At 31.3% G+C, this 22598-nt stretch overlaps 2 protein-coding genes and 1 pseudogene across 2 annotated transcripts; 1 reads left to right on the top strand and 2 right to left on the bottom strand.

Annotated features, from left to right (window-relative positions):
* The first annotated feature begins 2752 nt into the window (after nucleotides 1-2752).
* Nucleotides 2753-9727, top strand: LOC149060049 (uncharacterized). Its single transcript, XM_089215899.1, has 13 exons — nucleotides 2753-3581; nucleotides 3686-3736; nucleotides 3945-4019; nucleotides 5505-5693; nucleotides 5760-6013; nucleotides 6074-6345; nucleotides 7132-7354; nucleotides 7422-7682; nucleotides 7867-8238; nucleotides 8311-8844; nucleotides 8918-9012; nucleotides 9181-9383; nucleotides 9488-9727. Exons 1-13 carry the CDS (start codon nucleotides 3466-3468, stop codon nucleotides 9612-9614), a joined length of 2772 nt encoding a protein of 923 aa, XP_089072025.1. The 5' UTR covers nucleotides 2753-3465; the 3' UTR covers nucleotides 9615-9727.
* A 617-nt stretch (nucleotides 9728-10344) lies between these two features.
* On the bottom strand, nucleotides 10345-14236 carry LOC149060048 (zinc finger MYM-type protein 1-like). The gene is made up of 5 exons (XM_089227557.1): nucleotides 14102-14236; nucleotides 13283-13444; nucleotides 13030-13171; nucleotides 11052-12295; nucleotides 10345-11010 (listed from the first exon to the last, which is right to left on the bottom strand). Exons 1-5 carry the CDS (start codon nucleotides 14234-14236, stop codon nucleotides 10345-10347), a joined length of 2349 nt encoding a protein of 782 aa, XP_089083683.1.
* A 5592-nt stretch (nucleotides 14237-19828) lies between these two features.
* LOC149060047 (uncharacterized) lies at nucleotides 19829-20852 on the bottom strand (annotated as a pseudogene).
* Between the last annotated feature and the right edge of the window lie 1746 nt (nucleotides 20853-22598).

Here is a 22598-nt window from a genome sequence, read left to right as displayed (position 1 = left end):
TCGGTGCAACCGGAGGTGCGTACGGAACGTGTCGTGTGCTAACCCGGCGATAATACCTACCAATTCCGATTCGGATAGGCCGGTGGTTACGCGGCGTGCTAGCTGATTTTTATTCAACACGAATTCCGTTAGCGACTGTTTGGGCGTTTGTCGTGTTGACACAATGTCGGCGCTCAATCGAGACTGAATTTCGGCGTTATTAAAATTTTCATAAAATTCGTCCCGAAATTCTGCCCAGGATAGATCGAGTGGTCTGATAGAACTATACCATGAACTCGCCGTTCCTTTTAATTGTGGTTTGACCGCCCTGCACCAACCCACGGGGTGTATACGAGCTTGCTCCAAAATCGACTCGGTATTTTCTATAAACCGTACGGGGTCCTCGGCCCTTGTCCCACTGAACTCGGGTAACGAAGCTCTTGCTGTACGCAAGTCCTCGTACGGTATTAATACCGAACGTTCATGTGTGCGTGCTTCGTATGGTGTATATTGTGACGCGTGTGTTGTGTGACCCGTATGTGTGTGTAAGGTATTGCGCGCGAAGAAAGGTCGGTCGTTCGCGGCGGGAATGTGGCTGGTGCTCGTTTGAGCGTCGCCGTCATTGTACACACAAGGTCTGCCCGACTGGTAACTGTCGTGCGCGCGAGTTGTTACGTGTGCAGGCGACGGGTGAATGTTTATCCGCGGGACAGTGTTGTTGTGTAGCTGCTGTTCCGCTGCTAGACGTGTCTCCTTAAAGAAACTCGTCATGCTTGCCTCCAGCGCCCGTAAACGTGCCTCGAACGATTTTGTGTCATTCGTTTGTGGCAACGTTTGCGTTAACAACTTTAACTGCTCCGCCGCGGTTTTAAACAGATCGCTCTCTAACAGTTGTGGGGACTGTCCCTGTCGCATGGTTGACTGATAGCCGCAGTATTCCGACAGGCTGTCCGTAGGCATTTGACTTGCTGTGGGGCTTGTCGAAATACCCATGGACGGCTGTCCGAAAAAGTGACTGGCGTTCGTATCTACCAGCGTTGTCGAAGCGTCCGGCTGTTCTCCTGTACCGTCCGCCAGTATATTGATTGACGGTTGTACGGAAAAGAATCTGACGTTCGCGGGATCCTGTCCTCTTTCCCGAATATGTCCCTCGAGCCTGATAATTATGTCCGGTTTAGAGTCTAGTTAGGACGTGAGTGGGAAATAAAAGAGCGAAAAATTTTTTTTTCAAAAACAACGTAATTTGCGCGATGTTTTGATTATGCTCACGTAAACACTCTTCAGCTGTACAGCTGATTGCGGCGTCGCCGGTACGGTCCAAATATAACGTAATTAGGTCAACGTACTCGGCGGCGGCGGCGGTGAAACCTGTTTGTTTCGTACGCGCGCGGCGGCTGCTCAAGAAAAGACGGCGGCGCACGGCGGCGGTCGACAACGGTGGTGTGCGGCGGCGGCTTACGACGACGACAGCGATACCGGTTTGTATGTTGTACCCATACGCTGCGCTATTTTCGGCAGTAATTTTTGTGGGATGAAGAGGTATGCGTTGAGGAGGGGTGGTGTTTGTTATATCACTACTTCCCGATCCGTATCACGGTTATGCACAGTCGCGCGGAATTCCCTGTTACGTACTATATTAAGTTGTTACGTAATACTAACTTGGGAATCCTAGCTTACTGGCAAACACACTCCTGGTTAACTATCTTAATACTAATGTAATATAAGCAATTCCCCGAGGTATGTGTCAGCGTGAAAACTCTTACTTTTCCGCTGTCTTGAGGTTAGGTTGACTGGGTGAATTCCTCTGCGGGGAGCCAATTTGTCACGGCCTCGGCGGTGATGACGGTGATGGTGGTCCGCGGAAGGCCGGACGCTACTCAAAAGTGCAGGTGGTGAGGTAGTGAAAAAAAGAGACAAAATATAATCACTAATTTGTGGTATGGTTTTTATTGTGGTTTAATCACTAAGTAACACTGGTACGCGTGTACAGGTCGATCGATTATTACCGTTGGAACAGTCACGCGGTTTTTGCGTCGATCGGTCGTGATTTCGTTATATATGCGTAGGCGAGGCGTCTCGGTCGTACGACGGTCGGAAAACGAGAGAGAGCCCGGCGACGCCGGTACTCGTCCGGCACGACTTGTCTTCCCGTCCCGCCTAGCCTTTCCGGTGTGGAGGGAGAGTCGACGATGTCGTGTCGTTGTCACCCGTCGTGGTGGTTGATAAAGTCGTAGCTCGGTCGTGGCGGTGCCTGTACTTTGTACTGTCTGCTGCTGCGTACCGTGTCATTCGTATATATTACTAACTTTTCAAATCTTAATCTAAGCTCAGTTTGGTTTTTATTAACACATTGTAAACTAAATATTACATTTTTACATTATTATATATGTTATGTACAATTCAATTTTTTTAGATATAAAATTATGTTTTAGTAATTTAAAAAAAAAATTTTGTCATACTTTTAAAACTATTGATATACTTGAATTGGTTTTGTTGTATGTAAAAATGTAGATGATTTACTTAGTGGTGGATCTTCTGTAGATGAATGCTATCAAATATACAACTCATTGTTAACACGCAGGGACGGATTGGAATTTCAGACCAACCCGGGAAAATACTTTTTTACCGGCCCACCATTTGTTAGGAGATTGGGGGCAACTGGGAAGTGTACCATACTGAAGATAGTAATTTTTTTTAGTATTTTAAAGAGTAGTCTACTGTAATCAGTGTTATTATAAAATCAACCTTTAAGAGGACGCTACACACACATTTTTGCCACCTAAAAACATGTTTTAGGAGAATCGCTCTCCTTTGGGCTGTAGGTATCGCACAAAAATCAAATCTTGACTACTTAAGGATAACAATATTATCTGTGTTCCTATGTTTTATTATGATTATAACTTAACTCAATAATTTTTTATGGATTGTAGAAAAGTATAAAAAAACTATATATTCAACATTTAATAATTATTACTATGTTAATGCTATCTAAAAAATAAAACATAGGAACACAGACAATATTCTTACCTTTATGTTAACGAAAGTTGGATTTTGTACGATTAATGTAACCCAAATGAGACTGATTCTCCTGAGACATGTTTTTGAAAAATATTTCGTATTTGTAACATGTAATAGTCCCGTATAATGCTGCCAGTGCTACTCTAGCGGCAGTGTTCTAAAAACGTACCCATACACGTACACCGCGCGCATAAGCACCGTACCGCACCATAGGTCGAAAATAGCTATCTATCGCAGGCCCGCATAGTTTATAAATATCCAAATCGTCGATACGAAAACAATAATACTGCCGATGATATTATAATTCCGTATTATATTATTTTATAAAATATGAATTTATTTCATTGTGACTTCTACATCCAACAGTGAACGTCAAACGTTCGATGTCAATGCGATTTTATTTATTTTTACATTATTTTAACTTTTACTTGGCATTTGCCACTGCGCTGTGAAACTTGATTTTGTATTATGTCTCCGTACAAAAAAGCACGTACTGTTAAAAAAAAAAACAGACAGCGTAAATTAGATATGAAGACCCGGTTAAGTATGGCAGGTATGGCTAAAAAAAATCGGCATAATAATATGTAAGTATATATTTACTACCTAATTAGTTGTCTATCGACTATCATCTGTTTATAAAATTTCAAACTTGAATACCCATCATGATTATTTTTTTATGATTTTAAAGAGAAATAAGGCAACATTTGAGCCTAGAAGAGCCTAACATTGATATTGTCGAGTAAGTTGTAATTTATTTACAAACTCGATAATTTAATTTTATATGTGTTCATATGTTTTTTTGTTGTGATTAAAAAATATGTTAAATTAGTCATTTGTAAACTATTGTATAGCAAATATGGTGTTTAATTTTCAATTTGAAAATATATTACCCATACATAATACTATAAATACCAATCACATATATTATGATATTTGATATTTATTAGTATACAACTCGCGGAAAACGGATCAAATCTGGTGACTTCAACAATAATTCATAGTAATGTTTTGTCTATATCTACGTAAGTATATGTAAATCTAATCTTAAATATAAATATATAAATATATAATATAATAATAATAACTTCAAGTATACACGATTTACAATATGTAAAAACCGGGGAAGTTAACCTGCTGTATAGTGTATATCAGTGGACCTCGGTCATAGAGTAGGTCACTATAATGGCTGTAACACGATTGCTCCCGTACGGCCGTACTACCGTTTCACCTACAAAAAACACAACACTATTGCGCTACGTGAAATATAGGTCTTGCCCTTATAACAATGTTCCAATTAATTTTTAAAAATACAGTCGGGGTGGTAAACTTAGCCTAAGTTTTTAAGTACTTTATTTTCCCTATATTTATGAGTTATGACCAGTTAAAAGGCATTGGAAAATTCTTATAAGGGCTAGACCTATATTTCATGGAGCGTAATCATGTTGCGTTTTTTGCATGTAAAAAGGTAGGACGGGCGCAATCGTGTTTCACCGACTATAATAATGGATGTGTTGAATTTTATGGTGTATAGAAAATGAAAATATAAACATTCAGTAAAATTTTCATGTAGGTATCTACGGTAATTCGTTTTTGAATTACAACAAAATAACAAAATCGCTACATGAGAAATTGAGTGAATATCCAATCTTAGAAAAATATGAACTTAAAACGCTCAACGAAATTTAATTAGATTTGCTTGTAGACATTTATTTTGTTAATAAAGATAAACAATCTTATGAGGAATCTCGTATTACATTTTCAAATCTTAGATTTAAGTAGAAAAATTTTTATGAATTTCTAACTCAAAATAATTTGCAAATTTTCGTCAAATTTACGTATTTTGTCAAAATTTGAACTTTAAATGCTTAGAAAAAAAAATTGTGACTACGGATTTTTGATATTTTTCATCTACATTTGAAACAATATATTAGGAGCCTTCTATTAAATTTTCAAGAATTTTTACCCAACAAATAAAATGTTATTGATATTTATAGAAAAAAAATGGAAACTGAAAATGTCCGTAAACAGCTCAAAATAAGTCAAAATATTTTTAAAATGGTGTGGTGTGTAGAAAATGCTTATATAAATTCAGTCAAAATTTCATGAATCTACTTTCATTTATTTTAGAGTTACAGCGAAAACCAAAATCGATTTTGTCGAAAATCGGGTTTGCGTAAAAATTCCAGTTTTTTCCTTAATTTTTCATTTGTTTATCACGGCTCTTATGAAAACTACTGGAAAATTTTACTTTTGACCCCCCAAAGTACCAACTAGATTCACTTTCCTATCAGAAAAGGTACTGTTGAAGAAAATCGAAGCATTTTTTCTGTCCTAAAACGTGATGACAGACACAAAAAAAAAAAAAATAAATAAAAAAATAAAAAAAAAAAACACACATCATTGTAAAATCAATACATTCATCACTTAGCTCCGTTCAGAATCTAAAAAATAAATCATTGTAAAATCAGTACATTCATCACTGTTCTGAATCTAAAAACTTAATATAGTGATTCACAAATTTTTACCGCTGAGAAACACGTAAGTCCGTTTGCTCCTGAAAATACTAGTACACCACAAAGTAAAAGGCAGAAAGTAGTTGAATCGTCATTTGGATTTGGTCAAGAAAATGGATCCGAATTGTTGGAATATAGTTTAGATACTGATTATAATAGTGAGGATAATTCAACAATTTCTGAGTATGTCATTATTTTTTATAGCGATTTCAGCATTTAGTTGTATTTTTTTTTATATAATTATTATAGAAGTCTTGAAGGCCGGAGAATTGTGGATATCAAACACTTGTTTGATCAAATACAAAATAGTCGACATAAACCTTTTGACTGTTCATTTTTGGATATGGCATTTCAATCAGAATGTCATAAAGGATACCTGTCCGTATTTAGTTTTCGGTGTAAAATGTGTAATAAGAGTTCATCTTTTACATCTGAAAATATTAAGAATAAAGATAAATATTTGCCCATCAATAAAGCTATTGTAAATGGCAGTTTAGCAATTGGTAATTAAATTATTTTTCTAAAATTATTTTCAATTTGTATTAATTATTTATATTTTAAAGGTATTGGACATACGCAGCTTAGCGAGTTGTCGGCATCTATAGAACTCCCCTCTTTATCAACAGTATCTTATTTAAAAAATTTGTCCGTTATGAGCAATTCTATTCAAGAAACGGCTTTTGATGAGATGATAAAAGCTGGTAATGAAGAAAGGCAAATTGCCATCAACACTGGTAATGTTGATGAAAATGGTACACCGCTATGCACTGTAGTAACAGATGGCCAATGGTCAAAAAGATCGTATAAGACTAAGTATAACTCATTTTCTGGAGCGGTAAGAAACAATAGTTTTTATTTTTTTGTACCTATTATTATTTATTATCATAATTAAGTAGGTTACTGTAAATTATGTGTTTAATTTGAATTCAAAAAATTAATTGTTTGTATATTTTATTATCTAGTATAATTTTCACATATAAGGTAGGTATTATTATTTTAATTAGCTATGTTATAATTACATTCTACAAGTATTTACATTACCTATTATAATATTAAAGTTGACTTTTTTCTGTCCGGATATTTTTGACTAAACTGTTTTATTAAGTAATTTCGTCCAAATTCGAACTTAAAATGACTATAAAAATAAAATATAAACAACCAGTGAAAATTTCATGTATCTACGGTCATTTGTTTTAAAGTTACACCAAAAACTAAAATCGATTTTCTGTAAAACAAATTTTGCGTAAAAATTCCCGTTTTTCCTTAATTTTTTTTTTGTTTTTCACGGCGCTTTTGAAAACTACTGGGAAATTTTAACTTTTGACCCCCCCAAAGTACCAACTAGACTCACTTTCCTATCAGAAAAGATACTGTCGAAGAAAATCCAAGCACTTTTACTGTCCTAAAACGTGATGACAGACACAAAAAAAAGAAATAAATAAAAAAAAACACAGATCATTGTAAAATCAATACATTCATCGTTTCACTCAGAATCTAAAAATTCAAAGCTTTTACATCTTTTTTACCTGTAGCTGTATTTAAAATTGTGTACATTTATAAATTATTTTGTTATCTCGTATAGGTACCTGTTTTAATAATATAATTTTAAATAATTTTACAGGCTACTATTATAGGGTATAACACCAAAAAGGTGTTATTCGTTGGAATTCGCAATCGGTACTGTTCCGTTTGTGAACGGGCGAATAATTTAAATATAGAGGCACCAACTCACAAATGTTTTTTGAATTGGAATAAAGCATCAACGGCAATGGAAGCGGACGGAATAATGGAAGGATTTCTTAACAGCATGAGTATGCATGGTTTAAAATATAACAAATTAATTGGTAAATTATATTTTTCAAGAAATTATATTTTCCACTTTCTATATTATATATTAATTATATTTTTCAGGTGACGGTGACAGTAGCGTCACCAAACGAATAAACGAAGTTATGCCGTATGGACCAGATTTCAAAATTAAAAAAATTGAATGCAGAAATCATCTACTGCGAAATTATATGACGAAATTGAGTGCCCTTTCAAAAAGAACAGAATATCCCATTATCATACGTAACTTTATAATAAACAACACTCTGAGATTTCGGTCTGATATTAGGAAAGCAGTTAGATATCATTTGAGCACGGATTTAACACTTCAGCAAAAAACAACAGGTGAACATAAAAAAAAATATATCAAATTTTATGAATATTTTGGAATTACCAAATTTATACACACACAAATATATAACATTTATAAAACTAAAACTATATAATAACTAAAAATTATTTTCATTAAACATTTTTATGGTTATTTCATATTTCCTTGTTTTTAATTTTGTTTGAACAATATTTTTAGGGCTTAGAAAAGACATATCAAACGCTCCATATCACCGTTTGGGTCAACACGACAGTTGTGCTTCATACTTTTGTACGGGGCCAGAAGTTGGTAAAATAAATTTTGTTCCTGAGGCAGAAATATCGGGTTTTATGGCTGAATTCCGAAACATAGTATATAGGCTGCAAATAAACGCTGATAGCTTGTTAGAGGATGTCGATAACAACCCGTGTGAGCAGTTTAATTCCCTTATTAATAAGCATATCGGAGGCAAGCGAATTAATTTTACACAATCTAATAATTATCAAACACGGGTCCATGCTGCTATTATTGCACATAATTCAGGAAACTACATACGAACTATAAATAAGAAAATTATGCTAAAAAGCCCCGGTAAATTATTTAAAAGTATTTATTTATACATAAGCACCTGTACATTGTAATAATAAAATATATTTATAATAGGAAAATTTGCTAAAAAATATTCAAATAATATAGACCGGATACGAAGTAACACAACAATGAGACGACGAAAACTTTTCGCTGCGGGAGTGGTACGATCCAAACCGAAAACAAAATCTAGTGCGCCGGACAAAGACTATGGCTTAGCAGAGCCTTTGGATGACCTCTTTAGTCTCAGCCCAGAAGCTTTTGCTGAAAAAAAAACCGCATTTTTAAAAAAACTGAATGATGTCGACATAGACGAGGTTGAACAAATAACTAGAGGGCAAAGTCAATGTGATGCATGGAGAAACGAGCGTCGAAAAAGATTAACAGCGTCTAAGTTTGGAGAAATATGTAAAATGAGAGAGAACACTAGCTGTAAAATCAAAGTCCATAACATTTTATATAAGTATCCGACAATGTGTAAATCAATGAGCTATGGTATTGAAATGGAGCCTCATGCTAGGAGACAGTTTGAAGAATTGAATGGGTTGACCGTACGTACTTGTGGTTTGTTTATTGACCGAGAATTCCCTTATTTGGCTGCAAGCCCTGGTAAAACTAAAAATTATTTATTTTTATTCATAATACTATTTTTAACTTTAAATATTATATTGGATTGTTCAAGATGGGTTGATAGGTGATGATGAAATACTAGAAATTAAGTGTCCATTTGTAGCAAAGAATACGAAGAGTGCCATTGAAGCAGTGGAAAATAAATTGGTAAATCTCTTATTATTTTGTATAAAACAATACATTCTTTACTTTGTTTAAAATCGAATAAGTTTAAAATTTAAATATTTTATGGAAAAATATGTACAATTTTATTAATTAATACATAGTCTATAATCGCAATGATATTTTTAAATTTCATAAAATTGTATTTTTAAGCTATCATATTGCACCATCACCGAACAAGGCAATATTTTACTTAAAAAAGACCATATATACTTTTACCAAGTGATGGGTCAATTACGGGTCACAAGAAGAAATGTATGCTATTTTGTCATACACACGCCCAATTGGACTAATGTTGAAAAAATCTATTTTGATGTATCTTTTTGGCAGAAAAAAATGGTCGATAAACTAAAATTGTGAGTGATTTAAACAATATATGTTTAAATTTAAATATATTATATATATTATATTTTATACATATATTAGGTAATATAATAATATATTATTATATTTTTTTTAGGTTTTATATTGAGTGTTTATTACCCGAAATCATAGACCCTCTATATGGAAAGCGAATAAGTATCTCTGATATAAGAGAACCAAAACATATTTTAAATGCAAAAAAAAAAAAAAATAACAAATTATAATAATACTTCTGTTAAAATTATAAATGTTTTTTTATTTGTGTAAATATTCCATATTATTATAGGTATTGTGGCAATAAAACCAGCAATTGAAACAAAATTGTTTTAATTTATAATACCTTTTTGTTTTTTTTGAATAAAAAATAATATGTTTCTGTTCAAATAGAATTGACACACGCAATAAGTAATATTGTAGCTTTTTATATAATTATATTTGAATAAGTAATAATTCAATAACTACAAATCAAGCTATGTTGTATTACCGTATTTACTATATAAATATTGCTACATATATTTAGGTAAGCAGCAGCTTTAAAAAAAAAAAGTTCGAATGGATACGCACGGATATTAAAAATAATACCGCGGCGTTTACGTGTGTGAAATTTATATTGATGCGATCCGTCATGGTCGACCGTTCAAGAAATAATAATCGGCGCTCCCGAAACGGCCAGACGCGCTGAATGAGCAGTGCCACGGACTATGAGTAGTGGGCGTGACTTAAACGCCGCGCGCTTGCGGATCGCCAAAACACTTAACAGCGCGTTCTCTCGGCCGTTGTATACTTTTCGCTTTACGTGTAGCGTCCTCTTAACAATAAAATGTAATAATAAAAATAATAATAATGGAATAACAATAGTATTACCTACATATAAATGTTACATAATAAAATGTTAGTAATTATTTTTTATTTGAATAAATAAAATGGTTTAATTTACAATGACAGATTTTTTTTTTAAAGTAAACTCTCTTTTTGTAATTCTTCTATTATTTTATCTGAATCCAATAGTGTTAATTTCTGTTTTTCGATGGCCATTAACATGAAAGCTTCTAGTTTGGGATCCGAAAGCTGACTACGAAGTCTTGATTTAATATTTTTTAAGAAAGAAAAAGATCTTTCACATGATACTTGGGTTAATGGTAGAATAAGTACATATTTGTATGCCAAAAATAAATTAGCATATGCATCACAATATAAATTATATTTTTGTAAAATGTTATAGCAACAAAAAACACAGTTTTTGCAACTCTTGCAAGCCATAGTTTGTGATTCAGGATTCATTTTAGATTCAATGTCATCTTCTTCATCTTGTGTTAGCTCCAAAGAGTATGAAGTAACAAATGATTCAGCAAGACTTTTCTTTAACTTGTCCCAATTTTTTGCAAAATGTATTAACTCATCCTTTAGACCGTTGTAGGTTATATTTGAATTCAAACTTTTTAACTTATCACACAAAGTAGTCAATGCTTGATCAGGCAAACCATTTTGAATTATAAACGAAAAATAACTTGGTGACAAACATGATAAGTCATTATACAATTTTCTGTGTTTTATAAATCTTTTGTTAATACTCTCAACAACTATATCTAATATTCTGTTATGAACTTCTATTTCAAACTTCTTTAAAGGATCCTAATGTACCATATCATTACTAATCTCACCTGGTAACATTTTTTCTTTCTGGTTCTTATATTGGGTAATATTTCATTTACAGTTATAGGACTATCATCATTAAATTGTAAATCTAACTCAGTATTAGCCCAAATAACAAATGACTCTGCAGATAATTTTACCCATTCCATATTTCTTTGAACTTTTTTTAAATGTTCAAGTGCTCCATCGACTAGGTTCTGAGCTGTAATTAAATCCATTGAATTTGATTGCAGGTATCTCGATAAAGGACCTGTAATACTAAAAATTCTAATATATATATAATATGCAGTCAGAATTGTAGAAAAATTCAATAATGTATTTTTCATAGTTTCAGCTTTGACCCTTATATCTGGTGTGGATTTTTCATCGTTTAGAATATCATATAAAGCCATTAAAACATCAACATATAGTGCATTGCTCTTACATGGACCTTCGGTTGATCCAAATATTTTAACAAGTGCAACTTCTTTACTCCACCATCTTGTTTCACCAATACTTTGTAAGCGTTGATGTAGACTATGGCATCGTTCTGCCCAAACTCTCATACGCTTATGTGAATCTTTGAAAAACACCGCTAAACTATTACCCAAATTAAAAAGAGATGCAGCAGCCAATGTTGATTTGGAAGCATCTGACAAAACTAGATTTAATACATGGCTATAACACCAAACATGAACTTGATTTGGGGATGATTCATTAAGCCATGCTGAGAATCCATTGTACTCCCCTTGCATATTAGCCGCACCGTCGGTAGTATTGGCAATACAGTTTTTTACATTCAAATCATTTAAAAGTAAAACATTTTGTAATAAATCGTGCATGCCTTTACCTGTTGAATCTGAACAGTTAACAACTGCAATTAGGCTTTCGTGAACACCATTGTCATCGACATATCTTAAGACTACTGCACATTGATCCGATGATGTAATATCTTGAGTAGTATCCAGCATAACTGCATACATTTTAGCATTTTTAACACAACTTGATTTTTTTATCAAACGACTTATTGCAGCAATAACATAATCAACTGTAGTTTTGGAAATAAATGTAACCAGTCCTCCTCTTCCTTTACTACCACTTTCGTGGGCTTTACGGCTCTTTTTTATTATGGTTTCCAAGTGATCTTTCGTTTGAAAATCATATTTTGCTAAAAACAATATGATTTCTAAAAAATTTCCGTGGTCTACAAATGGATTATCTAACGTGTATGCTGCTTCAAATTGATTTCCCCTATAACTCAATCCACGTTTTCCTATAAGTTTAACAGCTTCAATCACTCTTGTAACAATTTCGCGGTTTTTTTTAAATTCTTTTTTATTTTCACAGAAAAGTAGTGAACCAATATCATGTTTTTTTTAATGGAAAAAAAAGCTGATACACAATTTTTATGTACTGTGCTTTTATCATGTTCATCAATTCGAATATAAGTATGACTCCATACATCTAAGCCTTTAGTAAAATTATTACTTCCTGAAGAAAATGCAAGACACAAATAGCAGAATAATTGTTTTGGATTTTTATTGTAGGTTAACCATTTTCGTTCAGAGCCATTACTTCTGAAGAAAGCTTTTTGAAAATTAAATGGAATTTCTTCATTTAATTTTGATTTTTGAGGATGATATTTAAAAAATTGATTAAGCTGTGTAATTTCAGGTTTCTTGAATATATCTAGAGGGCCAAAATTAGAAAAAATACACATTGATCAGTTTGATAATTTACAAACTACAATAGACACAAAGACACATAGGTTATAGGTATCTAATAATGAGCCAAATGCTCAAATTAGTAAATTGTAATTTGTAATATAATATGTCTACAAATATTTTTAATTAAAAATATTATTAATTACTTTATTGTCGAAAATTGCAAAAAGTGAGATTGACCCTTTTAGACCCGAGCCACAGAATTGTTGTAATTAATATTATTTTTGTCTATGTGCCTTTGTATGCTAACTAAAATTGTTTCCAAAATTAAAAAAAAACTTACTAGGTATAACTTCATTGTTAACACTTGTTTGATGACCAATAGATTCAATTACATTCAAGCCAATATTTGCATTATCTTTATTTCCAATACTAAAAGTTTCATTCTCCATTAAACTAACGTTATTAATGCAACTATCAGTCACCTATTTAATTAAAATGTTAAGAAATATTATACATTCAGTTTTAGTATTTGTAAGAGTATAAGACATATCAATTATGTGACCATGCTTATAAGCTTTAATAATATTATTTACTTTTATAAGAACAACAATTACAAGACTTACATCATTATTAACACTTTTTTGATGATCAATAGATTCAATTACATTCAAGCCAATATTTGCATTATCTTTATTTCCAATACTAAAAGTTTCATTCTCCATTAAACTAACATTATTAATGCAACTATCAGTCACCTATTTAATTAAAATGTTAAGAAATATTATACATTCAGTTTTAGTACTTGTAATAGTATACGACATATCAATTATGTGACCATGCTTATAAGTTATAATAATATTATTTACTTTTATAAGAAAAATATGAGTAATTAAATATAATAATTTAATAGTACTTTTATAAGAACAACAATAAATTACAAGACTTAGTTCATCTAAAGTAGATGTTCCATTCCAACTTCAACATCTGTAGTAGTTTCATCCTCATTAATAATACTCTAAAAATAAATCTATAATTATTATACTAGGATGGGTATTAATGATTTAAAAAGTTTAAGTTAAGTTAAAAACTGAGTTTAAAAAAAAAAAAACATTAATTTGCACAGCCTAGTTATTAAATCAATCATAATTTATACTTTTAGATAAATACTATCTATAATTTTTAAAAGTATCAGTTGAATATCACACTAAAATAATTTAATGTATATTTTCATATTAAAAAATAAAATAGGTACCTATTGCATTAAGTATTTAGCAAAATATGTTGTTTATCTCATTCTCTATCAATAAAATAAATTGTAAATTATTGTACTTTGTAGTTTGTACAGTAACAGTTTAATATTTTTAATTATTAATATATTATTATTATAATGACAAAGTTCAGCTAAAACTCACTTCGCTATTCTGATACTTGAAAAATGATTTAATGCTTTTAGAAGCCTTTGCTTCTAAAAGTAGTATTTTTTTCTTTTTGTCTCGAATTTTTTCAGCTCCTCCTTTTCGTTTTTTACCACAGTCTGATCCATCCATTTCCATTTTATTTTATAATTCACAACTATTAAAATTAACCAAATATTGTGCTCACTGCCGAATGCTGACATCGAGGTTTTGAATAACGATTGATATTTAAATATAAATAAAATAAATTTCAAATAAAAATATTCTTATTAGTTATTAGGTATTCATATTTACGACCCGCATCGACTTGTATCTTCAATATTCATCGTCATTACCCGCCGGCCCATCTGATCGACGACAACCCAAATAACCAATTATTTATAGATTTTACTATCCACGGAAGTCGATTTTTTGATTACAGCTGTTATTGGTACTACTTATTGATAATTAATATTATTATTCAGTTTCTGTTGTAGACGTTGACACGTTGTATACTTGTATTATTACAATTTACAATGTTTTACGTTATTATATTATAGACTGTTACTGTTATTACGTAATATCATTGAATAAAATATAATCTATAATCAATGGTAATATTTATTAATTATTTTATTATATTTACGTCTACCTACTATTTACTATTTAGTACGCGGCCCATCGGGAATTTCCCGATTTCCCTATGGCCCAATCCGTCCCTGTTAACACGTTTGTAGCCCGCTGGATTTTCGCTTCGCAAATAGTGTTCTAATTCAGCTGATTTCATTGACAAAATACCTACGGCACATGATGACAACATGCCACCACTGGAGTGGCCACTAGTACGAGTAACAGCAATACACCATGGGGCGGATATTGTGTTAGAGCCGTGACTGCGCAATTCCTCTGGTTCTGAATTCAAGCGTCCTGCAATCAAATTGTCTTTGCTTCCTACCACGGTTATTTACATAGGTTGGAGCACGACGCCTTATCGCTTGTCGAAGTGGCGACTTAGTGAACTAATAGCGCTAGTAGTTACACACCCGGTTGTCACAACACGTAATCTCTGTTTTACGCACCATGCACGTATGTCGTATGGTATAATTTATACATTGTGTATATCATAATTATTTCTCATTTGAATTACTACATCAATTCTACTGAGTAATGAATATTATTACAAATAGGCAATAGCATATTGCCATAGTATGTAATAATCTATCTATTTAATAATACTATAATTTATATTCAAATTCATGTGATAGCTGTTGTGCTATAAAATAGTAGTATTTTTTTATTTACCATATTATATTCCATAATAGTACATTACACTTATCTTATTCACATAAGTGTTACTTATATCAACGAAATTTCTTTGAGCCTGAAAAACAAATAAATTATAATTAATATTATTATAATACATATTTTTATTTGCAAAATAAAAAAGCATACTACAGCACTTCTATATTTTAAGTTTAATATTTTGTCTTATAAAATTAAAAAGCATATAATTAATACAATCACCTTCAATTGCACTTACATAAGCATTATTATTAATATACATTTTATAATTATATAAAATAAATAAAAAGTAATCAATGACTTAAGATTAAATATACTGAAAGCTTTAAAAAAAAAAAAATAGAATATAAAGATCATGAGTTGTACAATTTTGATAATTTTTTCTTCTCCCTGGACACTTTTTGACATTTTAGATTTTCTTGATATGAGTGTTGACGCATTCTCATTTGTAAAAAATAAACTATAACTTCAGATGCTACTTCAACTCTGTGAGAAGTGCAGCTGAATTTAAAATTAAAATTATTTTGAGTGATTTCATTTATTACATTTTCAAATACATTGAAGTCATTACAATATTTTGCAAAAGCGTGTTCTACAATGCTTAAAAATTCAAATAAAGCAGCGTTTGGGTACATAAGCTTTCCATTTTCCAGATATCCAAAATTTTATTATATCACCTTCGTTAAAATGTTTTTCACAAACATGAGAATTGTTATTTAAAACAAAATTTTTTCTGGGTATACATTTCTGCCATTTTTCTCTCAACTGAGGATCTTTAGGAACACTGAATAGGTGTAGTTTTTCGGGATTACTCTTGTAACCAGAAGTACAACCAACTATGATACACTTACTCATTATTATAATTAAAACACTAAAAATTAAACACTTTAATAGTAAACGTAAACGTTGTAAACATAGAACAAAGATATGGCCGTAAGGCATAGACGTTCTACAATCTACATGTAATTATCGGGTGTGTGATAACTAGCGCCATTAGTTCACTTAGTCGCCACTTAGACACGGCGTATGTATGGGTCGTATGGCAGCGTGCTCCAACCTATGTAAATAACCGTGCTTCCTACCAACAAAGACGAGAATGAAGATAAAGATTAAAGGCATACACAACCCAAAAAAAAAAATTTTTTTTTATGCTTGGTTTTTATACTTAATGGTATAAAAAAATATATCATGAAAACAGAATGTGAAAAAAAAATTATTTACAGAGTTACGGTGAAATCCAAATATACCTGTGACGTCATTGCGTCGGACGTCTCTGCGCGGCACTGGCAGGCGGTCGCAGCAACCGTATGAAGAATACGTATAATAATATTCTCATGGCCTGCCGATCGCTGATCGCCGATTAAATATATATTTTTGATTTCGATAAATAGATCCTTAAATTAATTTTAAATTATAAATGTAACACTATTTCTAAATACTTATAAATGATACCCAAGACAATAAGTTGATCGAAAAATGCATTAATTACAATATTGTGTTTCAATAACAAATTCGTCACTTCGTCAGTATTCAGTTTTCGCCTAGTCGGTACGTAGTGCACTAGTGCATCGCGTAATATTATTTTTGTTCTGTATGTATACAATAGTTAATAATATACTCAATATTCGAAGAAAATAATGCCGTATTGTAGTGTATTTGGATGTAGTAACAATAAAGGAACGCATAGATTTCCCAATCGCGATAATTCACCTGTGCGTTTTAATAAATGGACCAATTTTTGCAAGCACAAACATTTTAAACCAACTAATAATTCTGTGATATGTTCCCATCATTTTAAAAGTCAAGATTTTGATGACTCAGACATTTTAAAACAAAAATTATTAGGAGACAAATACAAGTCAAGAGCGCCCCGCTTAAAATCAGGTACAGTACCAACAATATTTGTAATAAACTATTAAATAATGATAAAAGTAGCGATGGTAATACAACAACTAAAAAATCCCGTTCTGAAAGAATAAAAAATCAAGAAAAAAAGATATGGTTGAGAGTTTAATAGCTAAAAAATCAAATATTGATTCATATGAACACAATACAAATGAGGAAAAGTTAAGTTGTATGGAGGATAATATAAGTGATGTAGAAGAAAACGTGTCATTTACAGATAATGATTTTTATGATGATCCCGATTTTGAATGTGAAAATGAAGAGGAAGACTACACAGAAGAATTTGATAATGTTGAAAATACCGATATAAAATATTGTTTAGTTTTTATTAATTCATTATTAACACTGTTTACAATTTGTAATATTTGTAAAAGTAAAATAATTAATAAAAAATGGTACGCAATTGGTGCAACAATATGTGTAAGATCAGAATGTAGCGAAGGTCACTCATCAAAATGGTTTTCACAGCCTGTTAATAAACAATTTTCTAAAGGTCACGTACATGTATTAAAATAATACTATTATTTATAACTTTATAAGTATTTAGAAATAGTGTTATATTTATAATTTAAAAATAATTTAAGGATCTATTTATGGAAATCAAAAATATATATTTAATCAGCGATCAGCGATCGGCAGGCAATGAGAATATTATTATACGTATTTTTCATACGGTTGCTGCGACCGCCTGCCAGTGCCGCGCGGAGACGTCCGACGCAATGACGTCACAGGTATATTTGGATTTCACCGTAACTCTGTAAATAATTTTTTTTTTCACATTCTGTTTTCATGATATATTTTTTTATACCATTAAGTATAAAAACCAAGCATTAAAAAAAAATTTTTTTTTTGGGTTGTGTATGCCTTAAAGGATATATGAAAGAAAAAAAATGTTTATATGTATTTTTTTTTTATTATTATTTTTTTTATTCATATTATTTATTTATATAGACATTGTTGTGGATCATTATATTATTATTAGGCTGTGTAGCCGTATTATTCTTACAGATAAGCAGATAAGTCTCCTATGTTCATCATAATTTTTTTTATTGTATATAGCATATGCCCCTCTATCAGGTTTCAATTATTCAGTATTTTTGTTTTATATTTCATGTGTAAGTTTTGAAAGATAGATTCTTTCAAAGGGGGGAAGTATGTTGGTGTTCAGTTTAGCATGTTTTGTATCATTTCATTTTCATGCGTGGTTAGTGGTGACTTAACGTGTATAAAAAAAACTAAAATTAAGTTATCAAACAACTTTTTTTTAAATATTAAAAATGATTATGTCTTGTTCGGCATTTGAATGCTCTAATACCTAGGTTAGGTAATATATATTCAAATATATTTTATTTAATGATAATTTATGAATACTTATGTACCTACTATTATTTTAAAGATAATTGAGAATATAAAGATAAAAAATATACAAAATAATTGGAGGACAGAGATTGAAAAGAAGAAAAATATATTAATACAAATATCTTATAGTATTATTTTGTAAATAGGAGTAGTTATAACGTGTATACTATAATATAAATATACCTATCATATACCTATATTCATAGATAAAAGAATATTCATAGTCGGATTGGAATAAAATGTACATACTCGTAATATAATATAATATAATTGTTATATTCTGTGATAATACATCTCTGGACTCTGAACTTGTAATACTTTTCAAAAGTATTTTGAAGCAAATTTAAAAACATTATAAATATTTTTAATAGCTTTTAAACATATCAATATAAAGCCCACATCAAGATAAAAATTTTGATACCAAACTCAATCGGCTACGATCATTATTTTCTCTGAAACTTTAAGTTAAAGTTAACTAAAATCCAGTGTTAAGCAATGCGAATTTAAATAAGTTGCCATTCGGTGGTGGGGGTAACGGTATTCGACACGGCTCGTTTCTATTACATTATGAACATAGCCAGTCCGCGCACCAGTAGTTGTTATCTATCTCAGTGTAATCACTTAATCATCTGTAGTAAATATTATTGAAATTTGACAGTTGCAACTTTCTGAATTTCATAATGACTTTAAGTTTTTTAGAAGTGTAGGTAATTTTTAAAATGGTTGTTGTTTGTGGTATTGCATCTTGCAGAAATCGGAGTACTAAAGAAAATGATGTCATGATGCATAGGTATGTGCAATTTTTGTATTTTATAATAATATAATTGAGAATAAAATGTGTAAATATTACTCTTTTGTTCACATGAATAAATTAGTTAGTAAATAATTATTTGGCTATCTTCCTGTATGCGCTCTACCAGCAGCATTGCGACTGCAGTATGCGCTCTACCGTGTTTTTCCACCCTACAACTATATTTCATTTATAGACAATATATTCAAGTAATAAGTGGGATGATGTAAAGTGGTTTTAATAACGAACAAAAATTGTTATGAATAAAGTAATAAAAATGATTATATTATAATATCAACGCACGTCATCATTTTGTCGCCGTCTCGTTATTTGTTTCAATAATAATTATACATAATAAATATAAAATTAAATAATATTTTAAATAAATATTAAAATACTTGTGCCATGTCCCTCAGAAAAACGTTAAATATGTCACTTTTATTAATTCCTCTCCGCCACGTTTCAATGAGACACCTGTAATTATTATTATATTTATATTTACCTTCGTATTTTTATTATTATATTATAATATATTATACCTTGGAAGCAAATCTGGAGTTGTACCACACATATTTTTCACGATTTTCAGTCTTAGAGGCTGCCATAAACTTTCGATTCTCTGGGTATGTGCCTTGGATATTGGATCTACAAAATTTTCGCTATGATTTACAACATAGTGGTTGTACCCGTGGTCCGAGAGTCCATTATACCCTGACCAGCCATCGGAATGTATTATAGACCCAGCAATAACCTCTCTTTGTATGATTTCGTGTAAAGTCGTTTTGTCCATTTTTTGGACAACAAAATACCTTCCTTCTTTATTGTCACACAAGCCGAATACCCATGGTCCATCAAGCCGTTTTCCGTAGTTTCTTTCTCCGTGTTCTAAAGGATTAACATTTTCCGAGTCGTCGTCGACGTTAAGATTTTCGGCTGGTAAATCTGCAAGTCGAAGTCGACCTTTATTATTTTTCCTCGATCCTCTTAATAAGCATTCGTCAACTTGGATCACTATTCCGAGTCCTCCCAATTTAGTACGATTTTCGAACATTCTGACTGCTGGTACATCACGGCACAAGTTCATCCAGTCACACACTGTATTATATTATTATGTGATCTACCGGTTAAACTTATAATTGTAGTCTGTTTAATATTTTGACACCAATAATAGACCAGTTCAAGTTGTGCACTCAAGTCAATCCACTATTGTTTCGGCCATTTTTGTCAATGTACGTCCAAAAACTATTATTTTTTCTATGTAATATATAGGTAATTAATGAACAATATTATACCTGAAATATTAAATAACACATATGTTTCTTACCTTATGCTTTGAGTGGTTTGACACCCTTTCCTTTTACACCTCAACAATTTTCTTTCTTTGCCGCGCTCTTTTTTTATGTAATATTTCATTTCACTATCACATTTATTGCATAATGTAGTGATCACGTCGCCTACAGGTATCAGTATTCAAGGATGATGTTGGAAGGTGACTCTTGAGTTAAGTACACAACGTAGAATTCATCTTAATTAGATTAATTGTTTATGTATTGTGGTAAAACATATATTTATTTATAACATGAAAGCGGAATGTAAGTTAAGTATTCTGAATGATTAGAATAAATTCGGTTTGACTCGAATATTTTCTAAGTTCAAAATATTGTTTAGTAGTAGTGTAGAAATTTTCTAAGTCCAATAAATTAAATTAAACAACAGACTGGCGTGAAGGTGCTCTGGCTAGTCTGGTCAAGTCGCGTCTGAATACAGGCCGTTTTGGGGTCTCTTATATAGTCTGCTCCCCATAATCTACTTGCTTTTGTCGCTGTTCTCACGGATGTGGTATAATTATCTAGACTGACAGAAATGTTACTCGCCCACATACAAGTCAAAAGGTGCATCCCGTGCAGCTGCAGACCTCGATAATTTATATTATTATGAATATTATTATTATGTAAAAATATATATTATGATATTACATTATAACATTGGTTCTTGGAACTTTTGTATTGATGCATAACCCCACATCCTGTGCACACCTATCAATGATCTTTTATGGTCGTCTAACCACATGATTTCGTGTTGCCCTAACGTTAATGATTTCCACGAAATGCTTTCTCTCTTATAATTACAAAGTTGGTCGCACCCTACCCTATCTTGGTTCGGCTGGTACCTAGTTGACCGTGAACTAGACAATGCGGGACGCTAGTCCATAGCAATAAAATGTTTTCTAGATTTTCTAGATTTACTAATAGATTTTTCGCAATTAAAAAATTAGTAACTGTTTCTTCATTTTGTATAATTTTGTAAAATTCTATTGCTAACATTTTGAACGTAACATGGTGAAAGTATAAAACCGTGTATGAACTCAAGTATTGTCACCCAACGACTAATATTATACGATCAAAAAATATGATATGATGTAGAAAAAGAGAGTTCTAATCTTTATTACCATTAATTTTAAGTCACGACACTAAAGATATAAATTTTATAGTACAGCGCATACAACAATCGTCCAATAATCGCAGGTAGACCGCAATCTGGGGTAGAGCGCATACAGGAAGATAGCCAATTATTTTTGACAGATTTCCTGCTGATAAAATTCGTGCTGAATTGTGGTTGAAAGTTATACAAAGCCATCAACCATCATTCAACATTTCAAATCAAACAAGAATTTGTAACTCACATTTTGTTGAAACAGATTACACTAAAAAAAAATTAAATAAAGAGGAAATTCCAAGCATTTTTAGACCAAGTATATAAATATATATAAAAAAAAATATTATATTTAAACATTATAATTTGTTAATTATTTTAGCTCCACGTCGATCATTGGTTCAAATTTTTGATTTACCAACTGATGAACAAATTCGAATTATTTCTCAGTATACTGGAAATGAATCATTATTATCAAATATTTCTTCAGAGTCTGGTAAATAACTATAAGTCTTAACAATTTATTTATATACATTCAACTTTTGATTATTTAGAAATTCCAGAAAATGATATTTCTCAATATACTGATGATCTATCTTTTAATCAGCCTACAGAGTCATAAATAACTCATATACATGATATTTATGTTTATAAAATAACTACATTTAAATGTATTAAAAAGTATTTTTTAAATATATTCAATATAATATTTTTGAATATCTAGAT

Source organism: Diuraphis noxia, unplaced genomic scaffold (assembly GCF_037042655.1).
Source record: "Diuraphis noxia isolate RWA-SAM2 unplaced genomic scaffold, SU_Dnox_SAM2 contig0001, whole genome shotgun sequence".
NCBI lineage: Eukaryota > Metazoa > Arthropoda > Insecta > Hemiptera > Aphididae > Diuraphis > Diuraphis noxia.
Note: the sequence above shows the minus strand (reverse complement) of the source record. Positions and strands in the feature narration are given on the sequence as shown.